We start from the raw sequence: 26,014 nt of genomic DNA on the forward strand, positions 1-26,014 counted from the left end.
CTGCGTGCAAGGCAAACGCCCTACCCACTGTGCTATTGCTCCAGCCCCCTCCCCACACTTTTTAAATTTGTTTTTTGGGGCCACATCTGGTGGTGCTCAGGGGTTCCTCCTGGTTCTGCACTCAGGAATTACTCTTGGTGGTGCTCGGGGGACCCTATGGGATGCTGGGGATCGAACCTGGGTCAGCCACGTGCAAGGCAAATGCCCTCCCCGCTGTGCTATCACTCCAGTAGTGGTTATGTTACGTCGGGGCCTTTTCTGTTAGAGATACATATACATACACTCATATGCTAAGTGTATATTATGTGCAAATGACATGGGATTTTCTTTGAAATACTCTGACACTGCCAAAAGCATCCTGCCCACACGGCAGAGTCTGGCAAACTCCCCGTGGCGTATTCAATATGCCAAAAACCAGTAACAATGATGGGTCTCATTTTCCTGACCCTGAAAGAGCCTCTAATGTGGCACTTTTTAAAATCTCAGGGGTGGGGCTGGAGCAGTAGCACAGCGGGTAAGGCGTTTGCCTTGCACGCGGCCGATCCGGGTTCAATTCCAGCATCCCATATGGTGCATCGCCAGGTGTGACCTAAAAAGCCAAAAAAATAAATAAATAAAAATTTAAAAATTAAAAAAAAAATTTAGGGTTAGGACGAAGGAGACGTTACTGGGGCCTGCTCGAGGCAATCGATGAACAACAGGATGACAGTGATACAGTGATACTCTGACACTGAAAAATAAAATCAGTGGATTGGGGATGTGGCTTTCGTTGCCTTGCAGGGCTGAAGTCCCGGGTTAGAGTGCTATGATAATAGATTAGTAAAGCAAGTATGCGGGCCAGAGCGATAATGCAGCCTTGCATGAGACCACTCTCCACACGCATGAAGGTAACGGCAGAGGAACAAAGGCATGTGGGTCCCGGGGCCGAGATCTCCAAGCCTGCTCGGATCGGGGCTGAGCATCCTCCACCCAGATCCTCCATATTCCAGTAGGCAGGGGTCACACCCACCAACTGGCCCCCTGGCACTGTGTAATCCCATCAATGGCCAAGACCCAGAGACTATAAAACCCAGCTCCCGGAAGCGCGTGGCCGCGACATCTTATTATCTCATTCTTACTTTGGACAACCTGGCAGGCTACCGAATGTAACCTGCCCACATGGCAGAGTCTGGCAAACTCCCCGTGGCGTACCCAATATGCCAAATACCAGTACCAATGATGGGTCTCATTCTCCCAACCCTGAAAGAGCCTTGAATATGGCACTTTTTAAAAAATCTCAGGGCTAGGACGAAGGAGACGTTACTGGGGCCTGCTCGAGGCAATCAACGAACAACAGGATGGTCGTGATCGTGATCGCATGAGGTCGAGCCAGGTGTGAGTCCTAGCACCCCACATGGTCCCCCAAGCCCCACAGGAGTGAACCCTGAGTGCAGAGCCAGGAGTAAGCCCTGAGAAAGCCAAGTGTGTCCCTATCCCCTCCCAACCCCCCCCCCGACACACAAAAAGAAAGCATGGGGCGGGGACATGGTGCAACGGTTGGAACTCAGGCTTCGCATAGGGGAGCTCTGGGTAAACACCTCCTGGTTCCTAAGTACCACCAGGTGTGGCCCCCCAAAGAAAAAGAAGACATGGGGTCACCTACAAGGGATGAGCACCACGCTGGCGGCAGATGCTGGCTGAGAGTGGCACCGGGTGTCATTTCATTCCATCTACTCTGGGGTATGTTTAAACCGTTTCTCCTAAAAGCTTGTTTAAAAAGAGAACCAGAGAATGCGGTGACTTAGCAACGGAGGGGCGCGCATCTGTTCCGCCAGAGACGGGCGAGCGTGTTGGGAACTGCGCTATTCCTGGCCGCCCCAGGCCTGGGCCCCCCTCAGTAGATGAGGGAGGCGGGTGAGCCTGTGGCTGGTCGGGAGCCCCTCAGCCAGGCACGAGAGGGCCCTTCTAGATCCTTCTGCATCCTTCTGTGCTGGAAAGGTGGAGATGGGCGAGTGGGAGGAAAGGGCCGGGCGCCCATGGCAGCTCTCTGAGTCCCACAGAATGCAGGGCTCTTGCTGAGGGAAGCATATTAACTTCCAGAAGGCGAAATGTCCTCCTCTGCCTTGCTGGAAGGAGCCCAAGAAGCAGCCGGAAGCTTCTGGCAGTTTCTCCGCGTCCTCAGAGGCGGGAGGCCCCCGTCTGCTCAGGACAAAGAGTCTGGAGGGAAACAGCAGAAACTGGTCCCTGAGGGGCGTGAGAGGGGAGTTCCAGGACCCCCACACCTCAGACGCTGCCTTGGGCCTCTGTCCTGTGTGGCCCAGTGTCCCCCCACAGTGTCCTATCCACCTGCTGGTGGCCTGGCAGACCCTGGGGCGGCAGGTGACAGGTGGCCTCTGACAGGGACGGTGCTGCAGGCCCCACTCAGGGCGCTGACATGGCAGACGAGGAGATTGGAGAAAGAGCCCATTTTCTCAGCGTTTTCCCTGTCTATAAAGTGTTTAGCTCCCCTGGACACGACTCCATTTGTTTTTTGGTTTTGTTTTGGGGTCACACCTGGTGATGCTCAGGGATCACTCCTGGCGGGGCTCTGGGGACCATACGGGGTGCGGGAGATTGAACCGGGGTCGGCCGCGGGGAACTTGGAAATGTTCGGCTGTGTGACTGGTTCTTATGGGCCGCGGCCATAGTGCCCCAGTGGGCGGCGGTTTTCTGCCATGCTGGGATGGACCCTGGGGCCTCCACATACAAAACCTGTTGTTCCACACTGTGCTATATGTCTGGTCCAGAATGGGTTTTACTTCAATTCTTCCTTCCCACACTTCAGTTGCGGCAATGTTCACTCACACACCCTTGGCTGTGGGTGGTGGGAAAGAAAAGGCACACTTTCTATTTCTTTATTTTTGCGGGGAGTCACACCAGGTGATGCTCAGAACTTACTGGCCCTGCGCTCAGTAGTTACTCTGGCAAAGCTATAGGGACCACATGGGACGCCGGGGATGGAACCTAGGACGGCCACATGCAAGGCAAACACCCTCCCCGCTGTGCTATCTCCCTGTGGCACCTGCGGGTCCAAAGACCAGTGATGCACGCGTGGGGGTGGTGCTGGGAATCAAACTCAGGTCTGCAGGGCAGGTGCTCTGCCACTGAGCCATCCTCAGGCCTGAATGAGTGAGTGTGTGTGTGTGTGTGTGTGTGTGTGTGTGTGTGTGTTTGGTGGTTTTCTTTTCTTTTCTTTTCTTTCTTTTTTTTTCTTTTTGGGTCACACCCGGCGATACTTAGGGGTTCCTCCTGACTCTGCACTCAGGAATTACTACTGGCGGTGCTCAGGGGACCATATGGGATGCTGGGAATCGAACCCGGGTCGGCCGCATGCAGGGAAAATGCCCTACCCGCTGTGCTATCGCTCCAGCACCCTGAATGAGTGAGTTTTTAATATCATTCACAGACTTAAGCCACATTATTGCTTTTCATTTTGGGGGCTGATTTGGGAGAAGGTGTCCATACCTGATTCTGTGCGAGGGGGGCTGGTCCTGTCAGGGCTTGGGGGACAAGAGGCCCCGCATGCAGAGTCTGGGCTCTGCCACCACATTCCCTCCGGCCCTCGGACTGTGTCTGCTACCTCTGCGCCTCCGGAGATCACCCTTAGCACTTTGACAGCTCTGACTGCAGTCCCACACACTCCCCCAGCTTCTAGAAACTTCCATTCGAGCGGCTCCCTCGGAGGTCTGGGTTTTGTGGGGCCGTATCGTGTGTCGTGAAGGCCTCCCCAATTCTCCCTCCCTTCCTCACCGTCAGCCTTCCTCTGCCTCTCGGGCTGCGTCTCTGGATCCCTTTCCAGCTTCCCCAAGTTCCTCTTCTAGAACGTTCCTCTGCTCTGTTGATCTGAATGTCCTCACCTGGATGTCCAAGAGCCTTGACCCCTGGAGTCACCCAAGTGGGCAGCTCTGCCCTGCTACCCCGTGACCCGGCAAGTCACACCCCTACCTGCCAGACTTTGCCCGGCCCCGCTCCAACCCCCAATTCGGCCCCATGCCCAGGGGCAACGTGCTCCCTGCTTGGGGAGAGGGTCCCCTGATGACAACAGGGACTTGGGACACCCCTGTGAGGCCATGACTGGCCACGACTGGCCCACGGAACAGCTCACAGGCCGCTCCTGGGTGTGGAGGCTGCAGGCGAGGGCAGGTGAGAGCAGGAGAGACAGAGGGTTCTAGAAATGGCAAGACCACAGCGGGTAGGGCATTTGCCTTGCACGTGGGCAACCCAGGTTCGATTCCCAGCATCCCATATGGTCCCCTGAGCACCGCCAGGGGTAATTCCTGAGCGCAGAGCCAGGAGTAACCCCTGTGCATCTCCGGGTGTGACCCAAAAGGCAAAAAAAAAAAATAGAAATGGCAGGGCCAGAACAATAGTGCAGTGAGTAGGGTGCTTGCCTTGCCCACGGCCAACACGGGTTCAATCCCGGGCACCCTGTTTTGTTCTCCTGAGCCATGCAAGGAGTGCTCCCTGAGCACAGAGCCAGGCTTCAGCCCTGAACACTGCCGCGTGTGGCTCTCACTTGATCACTTGACTTCCCGTTAATCATCGATTTGCTTGAGCGGGCGCCAGTAACGTCTCCATTTGTCCCTGTCGCGTGCTAGTGTAGCCCAATGGCATCTGTTCGTTCTAAGAACACAAAGAGCCTCGAACCGATTGTTCAGAGTCTTGATGAAGAAGTCTGACCTTCTCATCGGTGGGTGGCCACACCCGTGGAATCCAGTTGGTAACGGCTCTCGTTTAGCGGTCGTCTCTTGGAGAGCCTGGCAAGCTACCGAGAGTATTCCGCCCGCACGGCAGAGCCTGGCAAGCTATCCGTTGTGTATTCAATATGCCAAAACCAGTAATTACAATGGATGGCTCTCAAATAAACAAAAAACAAACAAAAGAAATTGTAGGTGAAGACAAGTTCCTTTTTGGGCTCTCACAGTCCTGGGTCCCCTCCCCCCAGGCCTCCTGCCGCGGTCTCAGGGAGGGTATCTGTTCCCACAGACCCCGCTGCACAGCGGCCAGAGAGGGTCCAGGGGAAGGCGCTGGGGTGCACATGACCGGCCTGGGGTTCAATCCCTGGGACTCCACAGGGTCCCCTGAGCATAGAGCCAGGAGTAAGCCCTGAGCACGCCTGGGTGTGGTACAAAAACAAAACCCAGAGTGACCTGGTCAGCCACCCACCTTGCTCAGAAGAGGGGCAAAGGCGGGGAGAGGGGTCACTAATGACGTCACACGTGAATTTGGGGGGCTGTCCTGCCATGCTCAGACAGACCCATTGTTGGAGGGGGCCCTGGGGCCCATAACTGTCCTGGTGTTTGGGGCGCTCTGCCAAGGGCTGGCTGGTTGGTAGGCTTAGCCTGACCTCTGCTGGAAGCAACTATTAATGTGGCAGGAACGGGGTGCCCCCTGTGGGACCTGGACCCTCAGGGGTCCTGACATGTGACCCCTCAAAGAAGGGGCCGAGGGCAGCGCCAGGGGCTGGAGCACAAGTGTTGATGCAGGAGCCCCAGGTTTGATTCCCAGAACCTCATGGGCTGGGGCAGAGTAAATAAGACCCCAGACCCAGCACGCTCTCTGGGGAGCACAAACGTCTGAGGGCCCCCGCCCACTTCTTAGGTGATGCTTGGGTCTGAGTGAAGACAAAATAAGAGGCTCTTGCACCCCAAGTAGGCGCCTGGGGACATCTGGCAGCTCCTCGGGGTGAACTGCCAGCCTAGGTCTCCACAGAGAGAGAGGCCTGGCACAACGGCTGTGGATTCCATATCAAAGAAGTTTGGCAGGGTCTGGGGCCAGGGCGATCGTACAGCAGGGAGGGCATTTGCCTTGCACGCAACAGACCCGGGTTCGATCCCCAGTCTTCCATATGAGCACCCGAAGGAGTGATTCCTGAGTGCAGAGCCAGGAGTAGCCACTGAGCATTGCCAGGCAAAAAAGAACAACCATCCAAAAAAAATCACTTAATCACTTAACTTCCTGTTAGTCGTCGATTTGCTCGAGCGGGCGCCAGTAACGTCTCCATTTGTCCCTGTCGCGTGCTAGTGTAGCCCAATGGCATCTGTTCGCTCCGGGAACATGAAGGGCCTCAAACCGATCGTTCATGATCTTGACGAAGAAGTCTGACCATCTGGTAGGTGGGCGGCCACGCGGTCTTTTGACATCCCATGGAATCCAGTCAGTAACAGCTCTAGTCCAGCGGTCGTCTTTAAATCTCATTACGTGACCAGCCCATCTGATTTTCGACACCTTGGCAAATGAGACAGCGTCCCTGATCCTTGATCGTCGACGGATGTCAGAACTCCGGATTCTCTCTCTCATTTGAGTGAAACGTGATATTCCAAGCATAGCTCTTTCTATTCTTCTTTGGGAGACCTGAATGGCGTTCTCATCTTGTTTGCGTAGGGCCCAGGTCTCTGAGGCATATGTTAATGCAGGAAGAACAGTGGAATCAAAGAGATGTGCCCGGAGCCGGAGGTTCTTCGTCCTCTTAGCTATTTCTTCGACGTTCTTGAAGGCGTTCCAAGCCGCTCTCTTCCTCCTGCGCAGCTCGGGTGCCAGGTCATTTGTCATGTTGACCTCTCGACCTAGGTACACATAGCTGTTGCATTCGGAGATGGTCGTTCCGTTGAGAGCAAATGGGGCGTCAGGAACGAGGCTGTTTCTCATAAACATTGTCTTCGTGAGATTCAGCTGTAGTCCTACCTTTCCACACTCACGGTCAAAGTCGGCCAGCATTTGTGCCGCTTGGCTGATGTTTGGTGTTATTAAAACAATGTCATCAGCAAAGCGGAGGTGGTGTAATTGCCGACCATCTATCTTCACTCCCATTCCTTCCCATTCCAGTCGTCGCATGATGTTCTCGAGGGTGGCACTGAAGAGTTTCGGTGAAATGGTATCACCCTGCCGCACCCCTCTCTTGACATCAACGATCACTTCTTTGTAGAATGGTGAGATCCTGGTAGTGAATCCGCAATACAGCTCACGGAGGATCCTGATGTATTGGGCTTGAATGCCCTGATTGGCTAGGGCTTCAGTGACCGCTTCCGTCTCAACAGAATCAAAGGCCTTCTTTAAATCAATGAACGTTAGACAGAGCGGCATCTTGAACTCCCGAGAAACCTCAATGAGCTTGGTTATTGTGTGGATATGGTCGATGGTGCTGAATCCTTTGCGGAACCCAGCTTGCTCGCATGGTTGTCCTTCATCTAGTGTTCTGCCAATCCTATTTAGGATGACTCGAGTGAACAACTTGTAGATGACAGACAATAGGCAGATCGGGCGATAGTTGCCAATGTCATGGATGTATCCCTTCTTGAACAGTAGTACGGTCCTGCTGGTTTTCCACTGGGACGGAACCTTGCATTCAGACAGGTAGCGAGTGAAGAGCCGAGCCAGTGTATTGATGAGTACTGACGGCAGGTTCTTCAGGTGTTCAGGTCTGACCTTGTCTGGGCCAGGTGCTGTTTGTTTCTTTACCAACGAAATGGCGTGTCGGATTTCGGAAGGGAGAACATTGGGAACGACATATCCATCCTGTGGAATTTGGTATGTTGGCAAGTGGACATGGCTATTGAAGAGATTTGAGTAGAAGTCATGGATAATCTTCTCCATTGCCGTTCTGGAGGATGTGATGGATCCATCAGGACGTCGGAGGGCAGTCATCTTGGTCTTATAGTTGGCGAAGGACAGGCGGGTGTTACGAATACTTTTCCCGGCTTCTGCCGCATCTACCAGTACTTCTGCTCTTCTCTCTTTGAGGTCTTCCTTGATCGCATCTCTGCACTGCTTTGCGAGCTGGGACGTTAGCTTGCGGTTGCCTGAGGCATGCGCCAAACCACGCTGGCGAATTAGCTCAAGAGTTTTCGAAGATAGGCGATTTTTTGTGGCTATCTCTCTCTTGGCGTTCCTCGCACGTTCATGGAGGTGCTGTACCAGTCGATCGTATTCCTCGTCAATGTTGTCAACAATGGCATCTTCCCATGTTGCTGCAATAGTACCAAAGAGTTCCCAGTTGGTGGTCATTCTGGGAGTTCTCTTTTTGAACTTTGCAGCCCTTTCTCCCTGCTCTATGAAGTAGAATTTTGCACGAAGGAGACGGTGGTCCGATCCCGTTCGAAATTTTGGGACAACAGCGACATCAGTCAGGCAAAACCGTCGATTGAATATGATGTGGTCTATTTCGTTGTGGAATCGTCCACCGGGAGACTCCCATGTCCATCGTTTAGATTCTGCCTTCTGGAACTGTGAGTTACCATGAATGGTCTTGGTCGACATGATGAACTCAGACAGTCTCTCACCCTGTTCGTTCCATTCTAGGCCATGGGTCCCGATGTGAAGTTCTTCAGCTGATCTTCTCGGTCCTATCTTGGCATTAAAATCACCCACAATGATCTTGTAGAAGGTGTGGTCTTCTTTATAGAACTTCTCCAGCTCCATGTAGAACTTCTCGATTTCTCTTTCATCATAATGAGATGTTGGTGCGTAGACAACAAAGATAGAAACTGCAGGCAGTGAGCCACATCTATTCAAATGTAAACGTCCGATTCTGGGGTTGTTAGGCATTCGAATGAATCAATGCTCTTGGCCAAGTTTGTGTTGACAAGGACACCGAGGCCTCCCACACCTCTTTTATCGCATGTTCCGAGGAACAATTCTTCTCCAGTGTCGAAAACGGCATGGTGAGATTCGTGCCTTCTTGTCTCGGTCAGACCTATGATGTCGTACCTGATCATTCGCGCTTGTACCATCAGGTCCTCGATGGATGCATCTGATGCTAGCGTACGTGCATTGAAAGTACAGACGATCATTTTTGTCTTCCTTCGTTGTGGCAGCCTACGTCGGCCTTGAGATTTTGTCGGCCTCTCCTTTCTCATCTTTCTCAGTGCTGCCATGTCGGTGAAGCCTTCAGGGTCAGGTGAATGAGACCAGTTGTAGTACTGGTTTTGGCATATCGAATACACAGCAGATAGCTTGCCAGGCTCTTCCGTGTGGGCGGAATACTCTCGGTAGCTTGCCAGTCTTTCCGACCAAGAGGGATAGAGGCTTTTGGGGCGACCCCTAATCACCCTTGTAGGTGTTACCATATTTGAACCCTATCAAATACGGTACGACAATTCGGGAAGATGGGTATTTAGTGTTTTATGATGTGTTGCGCGGCCGCGAAGCGACAAAAAAATAATAATAATAAATTGGGGGGGTGGTGAGTGGTGAAAAACACGGTTTGCACATGCAGTCCCTGTTGCTGCAGGGTCCCTGGGCAGCATCTGGGGCCCCCACATCAGCGTTGGTAACAGAACTTTGGCCTCTGTCGTTTGGTTTGGGGGCCACACCCAGCAAGGCCCTCCGCCCAGCCCCTTGCCCAGTGGAGACAGGCGACGCAGTTGAGCACCGAACCCCAGGCCTTGCTGGCCTGGACTGTGCATCTGGGGACACTTGTGGAGGGGCTCCCGCTGCCAAGACGCCACTACAGACGCCTGTCTGCACACAGGTTGCGCAGGACAGCTTCAGGCCCACTCGGGGACTTGAACAGCCAAACCTGTGACTCTGCCACACCCTCTCCCTGTCTGTGCTTCCTACGGCCCCCCAACATTGGCCCAGGGAAGACGTCTTCTTGCTCGCAGGGCTGTCCCCATGGCTCCCAGGGCTCCCTTTAAAGGAGTCTCCCTTGAACTAGAACCTGTCGAGGGGTCAGAGAGTTTGTTCAGTGGTTAGCGCACTCGCCTTCCATGCAGCCAACCTGGGTTTGGCCCCTGGCGCCCCATGCAGTTCCTGAGCCCTCCTGGAGTGATCACCGAGCACAGAGCCAGGAGTAAGCTCTGAGTATTGTCAGATGGGTTCAAAAACCAAACCCAAACCCAAACCTTCTGAGCTAGGCTAAGAATAATAGACTGGAAGCCCCCACCCCCACCCTGCCCCAAGGGACAGCAGATGGGAAGGAAGCGACAGAGGCCCAGGGCCAGACAGTCTGGAGGACTGAGAAGGCTGAATGAAAACTGAGACCTGAGAAAGATGCTGAGAGCTGATCCCAGGAACCAGGACAAGTGGGAATGCAGGAGACAGCAACTGAGGAATTATGGAGACACGGTTTCTGGAAAACACAGCACACACCACTACACACACACACACACACACACACCCCACAATACACATACACACCACACAATACCACATCCACAGTACACAACACATAACACATACATAAACACACCCTACACACACACCACATATACACACCATACACCACACCCACAATACACAATACCCACAAAGCACAACACATACATATATACACACTACACACACATACTGGAGCGATAGCATAGTGGGTAGAGCGTTTGCCTTGCAAGCGTCCAACATGGTCAACCCGAGTTCGATTCCCCCGCCCTTCCCGGAGAGCCTGGCAAGCTACCGAGAGTATCTTGCCCACACAGCAGAGCCTGGCAAGCTCCCCGTGACGTATTCAATATTCCAAACACAGTAACAACAAAATCTCCAATGGAGACGTTACTGGGCCCGCTCGAGCAAATCGATGAATGGGAGGGCAGTGACAGTGACACACACCACACACGCTACACATACACACAACACATACACCACACTCACAATACACAATGTACAACACAAACAAAAATACACACCACACATACACATACACACCTACAATACACAACACGCAGCACATGCATAAGCACACACCACACAGAGAGCCAGAAGAAACCCCTGGTTTCTGCCAAGTGTGACCCCAAACCAAAACCAAACCAAGCCACCGAGTCTGTTTTCAAGCTGCAGAGCCTGGGGCGCCGGAGTTGGCGGAAGTTTGCACCAAGCAAAGGTGACCGCCAAGGAGGAAAAGCGCCCGAGGAGAGGAGAAATGTCCCCCCCCCCAGTCTCCTGGGGCCCGATGACAGAAAGCTAAGCTCAGGAAGTTAGACCCCAAATAGGACACCGCCTTGGGCTCCCTTTCAAACAGCTAATTTAAAGACAGAACAAGAAAAGCAAAGGCATTTGGGATTGAGGCAAGCAGCGGCTGAGCCAGGGAGCGCAGAGGGCCAGGTGGCGAGGGGGTGGCGTGGGTGCCCGCCACAACCCCGGATCCCACGCGGGCATCTGAGAGAGCCGATGCTGAAAAAGCAAACAAGCAACTTTTAAACACTCAAATACAGTTCATGGACCCAAATGGGGCACAGGGCGCTGGACTAGGATGGAGATGCTAGAGGCGTCATGGCCAGCAGGGGGCGGAGCTGTAGAACGGCCGTGAGGGTGCTTGCCTCATTGAATGCGGCTGACCTGGGTTGGATCTCCGACATCCCATATGGTGCCCGAGCACCACCGGGAGTCATCCCTGAGTGCAGAGCCAGGGGTAATGCCTGAGCACTGCAGGGAGTGGCCTAAAAACCAAAAGAAAAAAAACCCAAATGGCAGGTGTGGAGGAGCCCGGGGTGGCTGGCCTGGCAGGGGACATCACACAGGTGACAAAAGACAACCCCTAACCTCATGTCCGAGGAACTGAGTCAGGACCCCTGAAACCCGGACGTGGGGAGGAGGGGCACAGCTGGGTCTGGGCAGAACCTTCTGGAGAGGGGGTGCAGCACAATGACCTCACCAGGACACTAGCCAAAGTGCCGCACGATGCGTATTTTGACACAATTGAAGGAAAAAACAAGGGGGGGTGGAGCGGTGAGGGCGCCTGCTTTGCACACGGCCCCAGGGTCTCCTACATCCCAGAGCCCTGCCAGGAGTGAGCAAGAAACCCGAAGCATGGCTGGGTAGGGCCACCACATGCCATCCTCCCAAAAAAACATTTCAAAAGAAACACCCAGTTATATGCAGAAATCATTTATTTTAAAAATGCATCGTAAGACACGGAGGAAAGGATCCCTCCAATACATGGTAGAGACAAGAGGCTCTTTATTCCGAGAAAAAGAAGCTTTTATAACAACACTTGAGCTGAATTAAAAATATACACACTATCTTTAACTCACCCAGTTTATTTTTGTGTATGTGCACACCTTAGGATTCTACATACACACATATGTACCTGTATATGGGAAGTTCCACAAAGCGAACGTGACAGTGAATGAGTGACTGAGTTTCTTAACCTTCCCTGGGCCCCTTGTTTGTGCCACTTCAGTGTCTGTGTTCCCAGCTCAGACAAATGAAGCGGCGACCCGAGACAGAGCGGGGCTGGCGAGGTGATTCTGGCTTTCTGGATGGGGACGTCACGGGCCCCCCACGAGGGGAGGTAGAGCCAAGGCCACAGCCCTCGGCAAGCGTGGAGGACAGAAGCGCCAGCGACTCGGCGAGTCCGGCACCAGGCACGCGCGTCGGGTGCTGGGAGGAAACGGAACTGGGGCGAGATAAAGATCCACTGCCCGACGATGGTGCAGCCCGAGCGGGTCTGTACTTAGGAGTCCAGGCCCAGGGGGGGCTGGGCTGGACGGCCGTGGGCTGGAGCCACATCTGCGAGATGGAAGAACGCAGGAGGAAGGGAAAGTTCTGCCCAGGGCCACTTTCGCCTGGAGCCGGACTGAGCTTCACATTCGGAAGATGCCCCCTATTCCGTGGGCCGGAGCAGGAGGACTGGCAGATGCAGAAGCCTTTAAGGCCACAGACGGTCCCGTGGCTGGACATGGCACGGAAGGTCCAGGCCAGCAATGAGCACGTGGTCAGCAGGAGACGCCTCCAAAGAGTGGGATGCTTGGGGTTCAAGCAGCCACAAGGTCAGCCGCAGGGTTGGGGAGCACGTCCGCAGCCACGGGGACGTGGAAGGCAGGAAGAGAAGCAGCTCGCGAGGCACCGTGATATTCGCCCTGAGTAGCTTAGAGAGGCGGGTGGGCACCAGGCCCTCCAGCTGGGTCCTGAGTCAGCGCTGGGTGGGCTCTGGGGCGGTTTCCCGTCACTGAATGCATGCGAGGGGGGGGGGGGCGCAGCGCGGGACCTGGCACCATTCAGGTGCCCAAGGAGGAGCAGAGTAACCCCGAGTGATTCCAACCACCCACCCGTTCCCCCCCCCACCCAGGAAGCCCACGTGCCCCCCCTCCCTGCAGAAGCCACACGGACACAGGCGAGTCACCGCCCGCCAGGGGTTTAATTCTCCGGGCCGGAAGGTGGGTTCAGAGGGGGCGCTGCGCTGGTCCTGTCCGGGGCCTCAGGCCGCTGCCTCTTCCTCCTCCTCCTCCTCATCCTCTTCATCGCTCTCCTCCTCGCTCTCCTCATACTGCAAGCGGTTGGTGTTGATGAAGAGGTCCGTGTCGTCGTCTGCAGAGCTGGAGTCATCTCCCGATGCGGGGGGCTCAGCCGGGAGCTCCAGCTGGGTCTGCCTGCACGCGGGAAAGTGGGAGTCAGGGGCTGGAGCGATAGCACAGCGGGGAGGGCGCGTGCCTTGTACACTGCTGACCTGGGTTCGAGTCCAGCATCCCATATGGTCCCCCTAGTACCGCTGGTGGTAATTCCTAGTGCAGAGCCAGGAGTAACCCTAGAGCATCGCTGGGTGTGACCCCCCCCACCAAAAAAACCCCAAAAAATAATAAAAGCAGAAGTCAGCCCATGCCCTCCACAGAAACAAGATGGAGCATCGGGAGCCCCCACAAATGGGAGGATCGGGTGGCCTGGTGGTCAGGGCTCAGCAAGTCAGAAGGAAGAGGTAGAGGCTCTAGGAGTAATTCTCTGCCCCCAACTGTCCATGTCCGAGTCACCGACCTGGTGCCCCATCAGGCTCCCGGTTAGGGGTGAGGAGAGCAGGAAGACGAAACGGCCCAACCAGCAAAGCCAGGATGTGCCTCTAGGGCCTCCAACTTCCGAGTCAGGCTCTCAACACCTTCTGTTTTTTTTTTTTTTTGCTTTTTGGGTCACACCCAGTGATGCACAGGGGTTACTCCTGGTTCATGCACTCAGGGGTTACTCCTGGCTGTGCTCGGGGGACCCTATGGGATGCTGGGAATCGAACCTGGGTCGGGCTGCTTGCAAGGCAAACGCCCTACCCGCTGTGCTATCACTCCAGCCCCCACCTTCTCGGTTTTTGTGGGTTCGACCACTGGCACCCCTTCCGGTCCCTGGAACCCCACCAGGAGTGATCCCTGAGCAGAGAGTCAGGAGTAAGCCCTGAGCACTGCTGGGCGTGAAACCCCCCCCCCCCCCAACCTATCCGGAGTTCTCGTCCCACAGGGGCGTCCTCACCTGCTCTCGCGTTTCTCCACCACTTCCGAGAATGCCGTCGGCCTGTGTCAGGAGAGTGAGGTGTCAGGGAGCGGCCACCCTTCCAGACATCCCTGCCCAGCTCGTCCCCCTTCCCTCCGCCTACCAGAGCCCGTCCTTCTGCATGGAGCGCACGTGGTCCTTGCACAGCACGAAGGAGATCTCGGCCTTCACCTTCTCCCCCTCTTCAATGGGGTCCACGATGAGGAAGTCCCCTGCCACGAGGAAAGGACAGGCACAGTCACGGGGGCCCCAGCGCCACAGGCGGCGGGCCCGCAGCTGCGTACTCACCTCTCTTGATCCAGATGTTTTTGCGGTACTTGGACGGCATGCTCACCAGGAAGCGCTGGCCCTGCGCCGTCTCCACCTCATGCAGGTTGTTCCCCGGGGTGCGGAGGACCTGTGCCAGCACACATCGAGAGGGGACGGCCCGTCAGCCCGCCCCACCCTGGGGGGGCCCCAAGCAGGGCGGGTTAGAGCCGCGGGCACCCTGCACTCACCCGCACGATCTGCTGGTGGGCGGTGGGCACTACGTGCTCCCCCAACACCTCCTTCACCACGTGCTTCCTTTTGGTGGCCTGAGACATGCTGGGTCCTGCGCCAGGCTGGGGGGGATGCAGGGACAGTCACCTCCTCCTGAGGTCCAGCAGGGCCCCCTCAGAACCCAGGGCTGTTCCGAAGACGGCACGTGACACCGGCACCTGGGTAAGAAACGTGGGGTCTGAAGTCCAAGCGCTGGGATTCAAATCCTTTCGAAGCCTCAGATAAAGGTCAGGAACTCAGAGCACTGTCATTAGTCGTTAGAATAAAATGACCTCAGCAAGCGGTTTTGGCAGAGCCATGCCCTTAGAAGGATCTCACGACCTGAGCGGGTGTTTGCCTTGCACGTGGCCAATCTGGGTTCAATCTCTGGTAATCCTATATGGTACCTCAAGCACCACCAGGAATATATATATATATATTTTTTTTTTGCTTTTTGGGTCACACCTGGCAATGCACAGGGATTACTCCTGGCTCTGCACTCAGGAGTTACTCCTGGCAGTGCTCAGGGGGCCATATAGGATGCTGGGAATTGAACCCGGGTCGGCCGCGTGCAAGGCAAATGCCCTACCCGCTGTGCCATCTCTCCAGCCCCACCACCAGGAATCATTTTTTTCCCCCAGAAGTAATTCTTAAGTGCAGAGATAGTGGGGTTTTTTTTTGGGGGGGAGTGTAATATGGAGCTTGCCTTGCATGTGGATGGATCCGCAGCACCCCATAGGGTGCCCTTTGCACAGCCAGGAGACCCATGAGCAGAGGCTAATTTGAGGGTAGCAGTGCACGCTGGGTCACACGGGAAGGGCGCTGGCATTACTCCTGCTAGTGCCAGGGAAACGGTATGTGCTTCAGCTACGTGCTAGACAGGTGCTTTTCCACCCCCAATACTATCTCTCTGGACCCTAAAGAAGTGGTTTGTTTTGCTTTTTTGGTTTGGGGGCCACAACCGGCAACGCTCAGGGGTGACTCCTGGCGGTGCCCGGGGAACCATATGGGATGCCAGAGAGTGAACCCAGGTTGGCTGCGTGCAAGTTTGCAAACGCACCAGCCGGCCTATACAGCAGCGTCTTCGAGGAACCCCTCGTGCTGGCGACTTCTGGAGGGAGGGCGACGGGAACGCTCAAAACGCTCAAGGGCACAGCCCAAACGCTCCATCCCTTTAGCTCCAGAGCCCAGTTCGGAACCATCGCGACGGTTCCGGTCCGGAGCAAGTCCGTGCCAAGCCGCTCGGGGCCGCAGGGCCTGTCACCGCCGAGACCGACGCTTTCCCGAGGACGCTCCGGGGCACCCGGACCCGCCGCCCCGCGCTCCCCGCCCCCCTCCACCCCCCCGGCCCGGGACACTTACGCTCCCGCGCTCGTCTCCCACGGGCGTTGCCTGAGCGGCGCCGTCTCTGCGGGGTCGGGAGGGGCACCGAGAGAGACTCGCGGCGTGGGATCGCAGTCACGCGGGGCCGGGGCCGAGCTCCCCAGGGCCTCGCTTCTCGCTTCTCGCTAGACCACGGCGACCCGACGGCGAGGATGCGGACGCGGCTCGGTATCGGGCTCCGCCACGCACGGCACTTCCGCCACTCTCGGCGGCCTTCCGGCTGCCCGCCCCCTCCGAGTCCGTGCTCCTAAGTCTTCCCACCGCCCCTCGCCAAGGCCAAGAACTTGAGTTCCGGTCGTCTGGCCGCCGGTAAACGAAGTTTCCTCCGAATTCTTGGCTCCGAGATGGCAAACGCAGCCCCAGAGAGCGAGACCCTAGGAGACCCGCCGGCTCCCGGTGGAGCCGCCGGAGAGGAGACCCCTCCCCCACCTTAACGGCGCCGGGGAGGGCCAGAGCGCCTCGTCTCTATGGCTCTAGGCGGCTAGAAGGGCCCGCCGGCTTCGCGAGAAGGGGGCGCGGGAGCTGACCCGGAAACGGAAGCCCGAGAAAGTTCTAGCGGCTTGAGGCAGCGGCGGGAGCAGCCGTGTGGCGGGAGGAGCCGTTAAGCGAAGGCGTTGCGGGTGAGCGCGAGCCGCGGGGCTGGGCTCCGCTGGGGGGCCCCGAGAGGCGCGGGGGTGGGGGGAGCGCCGTGCGGACCCGCGGCGGCCGCGAGGGCGGGGCGCGCGCGTGGGCTCGGCCGCGGGGGGCGGGCCGGGGCGGGCCGGGGCGGGGCCGGGAGCCGGGCCGGGAGCCCGGGTTCGCGCCGGAGCGGGCCCCGGGACGCGGCGGCCGAGCCTCTCGCGGCCAAGGTCACGGGAGGCGCCTCGGCTCGGCGGCGACGGCCCCCGCGCGCCCACCTGTCCGGGGCCGACCCGCCCCCTCCGAGCCGGGGGGAGGCGCAGCGCGGAGCCGTGTTTGGAGTCCCGGGGAGGCGTTTTCTGGCCCATGGAGTCGGGGGGGACGGGGGCAGCCCCGGCCTCCGGCTCTCCTAGCCCCGAGGCTCCCCGCCAGGGAGGGCTCGGGGTGCCCGCGTTTCGCGCCCTAACCTCCTGCCTCCCCTTGGGCTCCCCAGCTCCAGCGTGCTCACGATGACCACGTCCCAAAAGCACCGAGACTTCGTGGCCGAGCCCATGGGGGAGAAGCCCGTGGGGAGCCTGGCCGGCATCGGCGAAGTCCTGGGCAAGAAGCTGGAGGAAAGGGGCTTTGACAAGGTGTGGGGGGTCGGGGCGGGGGGCGGGGGTGGCTGGCCCGTGAGCGCCCCGGGCGCGGGTGGACAGCGGGCAGTCACCGCCTTCCTGGGCCCAGGGAGCCGGGTTGCTTCAGGGCTCCCCCGGGAGTTGGGCGGCTGGGAGGGCGTTTGCTGCTGACACCTCGCCCCCTGGCGACCCCTGGCGTCCCGTATGAGTCCCCGAGCACCACCAGGAGTAACTCCCAAGTGTAGGAGTGCAGAGCCAGGAGTGACCCCCGATCTTTGCTGTGTGCGACCCAAAAAGAAAAAGGAAACAACAATCTTCCTTTCACTGCCCTGTAGAATTACGGGGGTTTGTGTGTTCACAGATATTTGACTGTTGCCAGGTTTTCTGCCACTGCCCCCTGCCCCCACCGGATTTGGTGACTCATGGCTTAAAAAGCTAGGCCAGGGGGCTGGAGAGATAGCACAGCGGGTAGGGTGTTTACTTTGCATGCGCCGAACCGAGTTCGATTCCCAGCATCCCACATGGTCCCCTGAGCACCGCCAGGAGTAACTCCTGAGTGCAGAGAGCCAGGAGTGACCCCTGAGCATCGAGTGTGACCCAAAAGGAAGAAAAAAATAAAAAAAAAAGCTAGGCCAGGGCCAGAGAGAGCGCATTCTTCCCTGGGCTGAAGTACAGGCTTTGCTTGCAGGAGGCCCCGGGTTTGATCTGTAGTACCAAATGGTTCCCCCCCCTCCCCCCGCCCAGCACCTCTGGGTAAGGCCCCCCAAAATGCAGCAGCCTGGCCCTAGAGCACTCGGCGGCGCGCCCTGACTCCTCCTGTGTTGCAGGCCTATGTGGTCCTCGGCCAGTTCCTGGTGCTGAAGAAGGATGAAGACCTCTTCCGGGAGTGGCTGAAGGACACCTGCGGCGCCAACGCCAAGCAGTCCCGGGACTGCTTCGGGTGCCTGCGCGAGTGGTGCGACGCCTTTTTGTGATGCTCTTGGGAGGCCCCAGCCTCGAGTCTCGACTCTGCGGCCGACGGGGCCTCCTTCCCCAGCCTCCGCGACGGGAGACGTTGCTGTTGTCCGCTCACTTCCGGTGTGCTCCAGGATCTTTGGGGGGTTCTCTCCCGTCACCAGGCGACTTGCTGGGGGTTCTCGCTCTTGCATGCCTCCCCCTCCTCCTGCCAGTTTCACGTTGACAACGACCAGCTTTTCTGAGTGGATTCCCGGCCCCTCCCCTCACCCCCGCCCTCACTTTCGGTCTGTTAGGTGCCTGTCACTGGCCTTTTAATGTTTTTTCAATCAATAAAGTCAGTGGCCTTGAGGCTGGGCTTGGTGTGAGAACGCCCCGATCTCCGATCAGTCGAAACTTCCTCTCCCTCTGGAAGGTGCCATCCCGGCCCCGTGGGCCTTGGGCAGGTTCCCCGGGCCTGTGGGAGAGTGTGGGCTGTTCTCTTCCTGGAATCCGGATGGGCCGAGGTGTTCCAGATGTCGGCTGAGTCAGCAGCTGGGCTCGGCAGCACCTGCTGGAAAGATGGGTGGGCGGGCAAGATACCGGGAAGCCGGTGGGATGGATGTGGGTGAGAGGGCGCCGATCAGGAGAGTGAGCAGGTGCCTGGCATGTGCCCTGCTGTCTGGGCCTGGGCCGGGAGTATCCATGCCAGAGGGCACCTGGCTCGGTGTGTTCATTTGCCGTCCAGTGACCAGGCAGCTCAACGGCATTTGTCTTGAACGTGGCCAACCGAGGTTCGTCTGCCAACATCCCTGAGCCCCCAGGAGTAGTTTCTGAGTGCGGAGCCAGGAGTAATTCCTGACTGCTGACTACTGCTAGGTGTAGCACAAAGACAAAAGTTTCCTTGGGGCTGGAGCAATAGTACAGCTGGCAGGGCACTGGGTCCCAGGTCCCGCTGGAGTGATCTTTGAGGAGAGCCCTGAGCACTTCAGTGTGACCCCAAGTCCATTGGTCGGGGTCCAAACCCTGGGACTTTGGCGTTACCGAGGTGCACACGCAGCACTGGGATGTCAACTTAGGCCCCTGTACCTGTCATGGGAAGGGCTCTTTCTAAGCCACTGAGTCGCCCTCAGGCCTTTCCCCACACTGCAGGCAGCCAGGGCTGTGGGGATTGCCCTGTGCTAGCCGGGCAGGTCAGTGGGGCACGGGGGTGGGGGCTGGGGGAGCCACAGTGCTTGGGCTCGGGCAGTTCCTGCTCCGTGTTGTGGACTGACCTCGTGGTGCTCGGGGGGCTAGAGGGATCGAACAGGGCTCAGTGCCTCATCCCCTGTCCTCTGCCACGGAGCCGCTATCTCCTGGGGGCTCAGAGGCTCAGGGATTTGGCCTCAGACTTACTGCCAGGAAGTAGCCAGACAGATCTCAGAGCGGAACTTGAAAATTCCAGTTCCTAGTAGCCTGTGTCCCACCCTCCCATGGCCTTTCTTCGTTTCTGTTTTTGGAGTACACCCAGTGGTTTCAGGAATTAACTCCTGGCGGTGCTTGGGTGACTATATGGGTGCTGGAGATGGAAGGTCTGCCATGTGCAAGGCAAACGCCCTCCCCGCTGCCCTATCACTCTGACCACTCTGAGCCTCAGTTTCCCCACTTGGAAAGTGAGGGTGTGTGGGTCAAGGTGTGGGTACCTCGCCTGTTTGGCCTTCGTGTCTTCAGCAAGCATTAGTGAAGACCAGCGTGCTGACGGGATTTTCTTGGTGACGGTGGGGTTGCTTGGTGGGTTTTCATGATCTGGGATAAGGGGAAAAGGGAGAAATTATTCGGCACATGAACAACTTAGTTTATCTGAGATATTCCTTAGGGCCAGGTGTGACTTGGTGGCGGTGCGTGTGTGAGGTGCTGCAGACTGTGGAGACCTACCCTGAGAGGCTGAGGAGCTGGGCAGGCGGGACACACCCGAGACCACAGGGAAGTCACCGTCACCGACCCCTCACACACCTTAGCAGATGAGGCTGAGTCAGCAGCGCAGGCGCAGAGGAGGGGCTGGTAGGCAGGGGCCACACCTGCTCCAGCAGCCCCCCCCTCCCCGGCAGCTGGCCTGGCTCCTGCATGTGTCCCTGAGCCCATGGCCGGACACCCTCAGCAACACCTCGGGGTGCAGATGCCAGGCTGTGTGGTGCCACTCTGCCAACTGATGGACTTGGGGACCCACATAGGTAGGGACACTAGGAGGAGAACCGGGTGGGTTAATAAGACAAAATCATGATGGGAGGGAGTGGTGACACCGAGTGGGGGGGGGTTCACGCTTCCTCTGCGGGTGCCGTCTCAGCCACCAGAAAAAACCTGGTGGCTGGCGGGGACTTCACCGCGAGCCTTAGGAAGGGCCCAACGCATGTGGCTGGCCACGGGGGTGTCTGCCTGCAGCCCAGCCTGAGCTCTGACCTTCGTGTTCTGAGGGTCTCACAGGCCTGGGGGTGGTTCTTGGCAGGACTTGGGGGTCCCTTGACTCAACCCTTCCTGGCGCATCCTCCACGCCCTGCCCGAGCTCTGGCCCACACCTTCGCCCACTCTCTGGGGCCCGCCCACCCCTCACCCACGGCTGTTCCCAGAGGCTGGAGTATGTTTGCGGCCCTCACCCTTAATCTACGTCTCCCACACAACTGTTTAATCAGTTCTGCAGCGGGTGACTGGCAACATCCAGAACTTTCCTTGAGACAATGGCCTCTCAGAAGTCCGGCCCCACCTTCACCTGGATCACGGGTGGAGGGCCCGGCTCTCAGTTGACCTAAAGTCTGGCCCTGGACACACCCGTTCCAGGCATGGGTGCTGGGTACTGGTCATCATCACCCCCAGCCCCCCAACCCCCGCCAGCCATCCATGTCTCAGCCTGGGCCACTCCAAGCACGGGGCCTGGTGCTGGTGTCGTGCTGTAGGAGCAAACAGGAAGCTGGGACACCGAGAGGCCACGTCCCACGACCCAGCTCAGCTCCTGCCCCTCCCCGCAGGGCCCAGGTGCACCAACTCTCGTCACCTAGCTCGTGGCAGCCCAAGAGCGGGGCCTGGTCACTTCTCCAGGGTGGCCTGGAGCCAATTCCGTTCCATCTCAGTCCCACCGACTGGAAGGTTCAGGTGTATGGGTCAAGATGTGGGTTCCCTGCCTCTTGGGCTTCCTTCCGGCATGGGGCCTCGGGCGTCAGCCACCACCGGGCCTGGTGTGGAGCTGGAGCCGGAAGGGGAGCAGGGCCGGGAGGAAGGCCGTGGCCCCACGCAAGATCCGTGGCTCTGAGCAGCTAGCCCCAGGGTGATGCCAGGCCGCCCCACTCAGCCGGACCCCTGGGCTGGCCAGGGGCCGCAGCAGACAGGAGGCGCCGACAACAACCTCCTTCCAGAAGCCCGACTGGTCAGACAGGATGGAGTCCGGGCTCCGGGCAGGCGCGTCTCCAGCCCTGGGAAAACCCTCCCGGGCCCAGACAGTCTCCCCAGCACCCCTGAGCTCGGCGCTGTCCGGGACACCCAGGGCCAACTACTACACCTATGGCTACTTTCATGAGGAAGTGGGGGCCCAGCCCCCAGCCCCACCCCTGCTGGCCCCCCACTTCCGCATGAAAGTAGCCATAGGGCCAGGCTGCTCTGAGGTGGGGGGATACACCACGGGGGGGGGGGGGGGAAGCCACGCCCTTTCCCCCTCGGCTCTGCCCCACGGCAGCTGCACCCCAAGACTGGACGGGGGACTGAGGCTGCGGAGGTAGGGCCCCCTGGGATGAGCCGGGAGAGCCCAGAGCCCCCCGGCCCTTCAGGCAGCCTCTGTCCCCACTGCCCTGCCAGCCCTCTAGCTGCCCCGCCGGCTCCCAGCCCACGAACGGGGTCTGTCCCTTTAAGGCAGACACCTGAGCCCGCTGGCAGTTGACTGACTCTTCCCAAGATTGTTTTTCACAGCTGGGCCGAGTGGGTGGATGGCAGCTGGACTGGGCAGCGACCAGTCTCTGGCCTGGTCTCCCTGGGGGAAGATCCCGGCCTTTGCAGGGGCAGCAGAATCTAAAGTTCGCCACACCATCGCCACTTCCGGCTCAGTAAGAGGAGCTGCTCTGTAGGCCTGAGCTCTGGCCCCTCGCTGGGAGAATCCCTGCCCCACCCCCCACCCCGCCAAAGTAGGCCTCGCCCGCCCCGGCACATTCTTGGCCTGAAGGAGGAGTTTTTTGGTTGTGTGTGTGTGTGTGGGGGGGGGGGAAGCTCAGGGGTTGCCCCTGACTCTGCTCTCAGATATTACTTCTGACGGTGCTCAGGGGACCTTACGGGGTGCCAGGGATTGAACTCAGGTCGGCCACGTGCAAGGCAAACGCCCTTCCCGCTGTGCTATGGCTCCGACCTCAGGGGCCCAGATCTGATTCCTGGCACTGCAGGGTCCCGAGCACCACTGGGTGGAGTCCCCCAACCAACTGTTAAAGGAGCAGCTACCTGGAAGTCACAAGGTGGGGCCAGGGTCGGGGTTCAGTGGCGCCCCGGGTCTCGTGCCCCAGCATGGAAACAGTGACAGATCACCCCAAATGCAGCTGGCATGGGGGTGCCACCAGGGCCAGCTCTCCAGTGCCCGCCGGCTCGGGGCTGGCTTCTGTATCTTGGTCCCCAAAAGACGGGTGCCTCCAAACGCAGTCCGGTTTGTCTCCAGCGATACGGCTGGGGCTGTAAGTGTCGCCATAATATTAGATGACCAGGAATCGTCCACTTAGAGCTTCTCACCAGTTGAGGTGTAGAGGACAAAGAAAAAGAGGGCGTGATTCTGGGCAGATGCCCAAAGGACCGGAGGGAGTCTCGGGGTTCAACTGTCCCCCTCCCCCACACCGCATGGTCCCCCCCAGCACCCAGGAAACTGCCACCAGAGCACCACACATGTGGCCTGTATAACAGCACAGCTCGGGAGGGGAGCGAGGGACACAGCAGCTTTGGGCTCAGCCGGCTTTGGAAGCGCAGGAGGCGGCCAGCCAAACCAAAAGCCAGCCGGTGCTCAGGGCCGAGACAACGGTCCCCTTCGGCAGTCCAAGTGGAGACCCCCAACTCGGGGACTCTTCTTTCCCGGGTGGCCGCACAGCTCCTCACACTCTGTTTTGGTGGCTTTTTGGGGGGAGGGGCACCCCTGGCGGAGCTCGGGGCTTCCTCCTGTCTCTGCGCTCAGGGATCAGCCCTGGTGGGCTTGGGGTCGTGTTGCGGGGGATCCAAGCGGCTCCCGCAGCAGCGCCGCCCCCTCCGCGTCCCCTGCCAGGGGCCACTGGCGGAGGCGACAGCCAGGGCGCCCGGGGCCCGGGGTGGGGACGGGCGCTGACCTTTCCCGCGGGCGGGGCGGCGCGCGGGCGGGGCTGCGGGGCGCGCGGCGGGCGGCCCGGGCGGCGGGCGGGGCGGCGGCCGCGAGCCCGTAAAAGCGGCGGCAGCCGAGCGGCCGCAGCTCCGACCCGACCATGGCTCGTCCCGGGCTCCCGCTGGCGCTCAGCCTGGCCCTGCTGGCCGCCTTCTGCCTCCTGGCGCTGCCGCCGCGCGCCGCGGCCCGGCCCCGGGAGCGCCTGGTGGGCGGCCGGCGGGAGCTGCCGCTGGACGACCCGCAGGTGAAGAGGGCGGCCCAGGCGGCCGTGGCCAGCTACAACATGGGCAGCAACAGCCTCTACTTCTTCCGGGACACCAACATCGTCCGCGCCAGCAGCCAGGTGAGGCCCGAGGGAGCCCCAGGTGATGGGGACCGGCCCCGTGGGGGGTACGTCCCAAACGCGGACCTTAAGAGCGCCCAGGGGCGGGCGGGGTGGGGGATGGGGATGGGGGGGCGGGAGGGACTGGGAAGTGGGGCGGTGGGCTTCGTGCCACGCTCGGGTCTCCCCGGGCGACCCCAGCACCCTGTAGGTGTCTGGGGGGAGGGTTGGGAGGTGACTCAGCAGAGATGAGGGGCCTGCTCAAGCGGGGGTCTGGGCACTCCTCACCCGCCCGCCTCTCCCCCAGCTGGTGGCCGGAATTAAGTACTACCTGACCGTGGACATGGGGAGCACTGCCTGCCGCAAGACCATGGGGGCCAGAGACCAGATGGACCTCACCACATGCCCACTGGCCGCAGAGCAGGACCAGGAGGTAAGGGCCTCCCCGGGGCCCCCCGGCAACCCTGACCCTCGGGTGTCTGGCCTGAACTCGTCGGGCTGGCCAGGCTGATGTCTGGCTAAACCTGTCTCTGTGCCGTGGGTGACTCAGCCCACAGGCCAGGGTGGGGTGCAGAAAGGAAGAGGCCGGGGTTCCCCGTCGGGAGGGAGTTGGCTGGAGAAGCGGCGAGCCCGGCCGGCTTCACCTCCCTCTCGTCCCCTGCGTTTCCTCTGCAGAAGCTGCGTTGTGACTTTGAGATCCTGGTGGTCCCCTGGAAGAACTCCTCCCAGCTCCTGAAGCACGACTGCGTGCCCCTCTAGACCCCTGGCCGGCGGGCCTGGCGTGGGAGCATGGGGGCGGTGCAGGGTGGAGGGCACGGGGGGCCGCGGGCTGGGTCTGTTGCAATAAATCGCTGGCATTGCTTCCTGCCAACGTGTCTGCCTGGTGCTTTATTCCAACTTCTTTCCCTTCCCACTCAAACGCAAGCTTGAGCCTCCAAACCCGGAGTCCCCCCTGACACCCCAGCGTCACAGTCACAGAGGACCAGACTCCCGGTTAGGGAAGGTGGCACCCCGGCACGGGGTCACTGACTTGTGGGTCAGTCCCTAGGTACGGTGCTTCCAGTGCAGATGTTCCCGCAGAGAAGGCAGATGAGCAGATCTGCCACGGTGCAGCCAAGGGGACATCACAGCTTCTGCTCACCAGAAGGATGTAGGGACAAGATGCAGAGTTTTCCCCAGAAAAACAGGGGTGCTGTGGGTTGGGCCATACCCAGCAGGGCTCAGGATTTGTGCTCAGCGATCACTCCTAGCGGGAATCGGGACCATATATAGCTGTGAATTGAACTCAGGTCGGCTCCGTGCAAGGCAAGCGCCTCATCCCTGACCTATCTCTCCAGCCCTAACACTTGTCATTTTGACCCAGACAAATAGCCTGTGAGCTTAGAGCATCTGCCGTGCAGACATCTGGTCATGAGTTCAAACCCCCAGGGTCCCACATACACTCTTCGTGAATCCCCAGTACCACAAGCAGGCAGCCTGGTGGGTGCAAGAACTTCAAACAGGGGCATGAATTCTGGTGAACACCACAGGCTGAAAGTGGGGGCTTTAGCTAAGAGTGTATCTCAGGGGTGGGGGGGCAGACCAATAGGACAGTGGGTGAGGTGTTTTCCTTGCACGTGGCTGACCCAGGTTCAATCTCTAGCACCCCATATGTCCTGCAAGCCCACCAGAAATGATTCCTGAGCACAGAGCCAGGAGTGAGCCGGGAGCACTGTTGGGTGTGAGCCCTGGAGAGTTTGCATACAAGCTTGCATACAGGTGCACACAACCCGTCATACAATAGTGATGAAAGGAGAGAGGGTGGGAGAGGGTTCGGAAGCGTTCAACAACAACTGAACACAACAGAACCACCTCTCATCACAACAGCCTATTTTTTTCTTTTTGGGTCACACCCAGCGATGCTCAGGGGTTCCTCCTGGCACTGCACTCAGGAATTACTCCTGGAGGAACTCGGAGGACCCTACAGGATCCCGGGGATCGAACCCGGGTCAGCTGCGTGCAAGGCAAACGCCCTCCCCGCTGTACTATCGATCGCTCCTGCCCCTTGTGACCACAGACCACGTCATTTCAAGGAAATCACTG

At 58.8% G+C, this 26,014-nt stretch overlaps 3 protein-coding genes across 4 annotated transcripts in view; 2 read left to right on the top strand and 1 right to left on the bottom strand.

Annotated features, from left to right (window-relative positions):
* The window catches only part of CST6 (cystatin E/M), a 95,300-nt gene extending 70,560 nt beyond the window's left edge, over positions 1-24,740 (top strand). Inside the window, exons 2-4 of the mRNA XM_056131985.1 lie at positions 23,684-23,953; positions 24,240-24,365; positions 24,608-24,740. Of these exons, the coding sequence (XP_055987960.1) occupies positions 23,711-23,953; positions 24,240-24,365; positions 24,608-24,691 (453 nt within the window). The 5' untranslated portion in view covers positions 23,684-23,710 and the 3' untranslated portion in view covers positions 24,692-24,740. The remainder of the gene's footprint in view (positions 1-23,683; positions 23,954-24,239; positions 24,366-24,607) is intronic.
* Positions 13,049-16,134, bottom strand: EIF1AD (eukaryotic translation initiation factor 1A domain containing). 2 transcript variants are annotated; one of them, XM_056131982.1, is made up of 6 exons: positions 16,078-16,134; positions 14,694-14,894; positions 14,485-14,593; positions 14,300-14,408; positions 14,176-14,217; positions 13,049-13,319 (listed from the first exon to the last, which is right to left on the bottom strand). In XM_056131982.1, exons 2-6 carry the CDS (start codon positions 14,778-14,780, stop codon positions 13,148-13,150), a joined length of 519 nt encoding a protein of 172 aa, XP_055987957.1. In that variant the 5' UTR covers positions 14,781-14,894; positions 16,078-16,134; the 3' UTR covers positions 13,049-13,147. The 2 variants fall into 2 exon arrangements, with proteins under 2 accessions (XP_055987957.1, XP_055987958.1); XM_056131983.1 differs by lacking the exon at positions 14,176-14,217.
* BANF1 (BAF nuclear assembly factor 1) lies at positions 16,626-18,638 on the top strand. The gene is made up of 3 exons (XM_056131987.1): positions 16,626-16,718; positions 17,210-17,348; positions 18,161-18,638. Exons 2-3 carry the CDS (start codon positions 17,226-17,228, stop codon positions 18,305-18,307), a joined length of 270 nt encoding a protein of 89 aa, XP_055987962.1. The 5' UTR covers positions 16,626-16,718; positions 17,210-17,225; the 3' UTR covers positions 18,308-18,638.
* Positions 24,741-26,014: the final 1,274 nt, after the last annotated feature.

This window comes from Sorex fumeus, unplaced genomic scaffold, assembly GCF_029834395.1.
Source record: "Sorex fumeus unplaced genomic scaffold, SorFum_2.1 ptg000093l, whole genome shotgun sequence".
Classification (NCBI taxonomy): Eukaryota; Metazoa; Chordata; class Mammalia; order Eulipotyphla; family Soricidae; genus Sorex; species Sorex fumeus.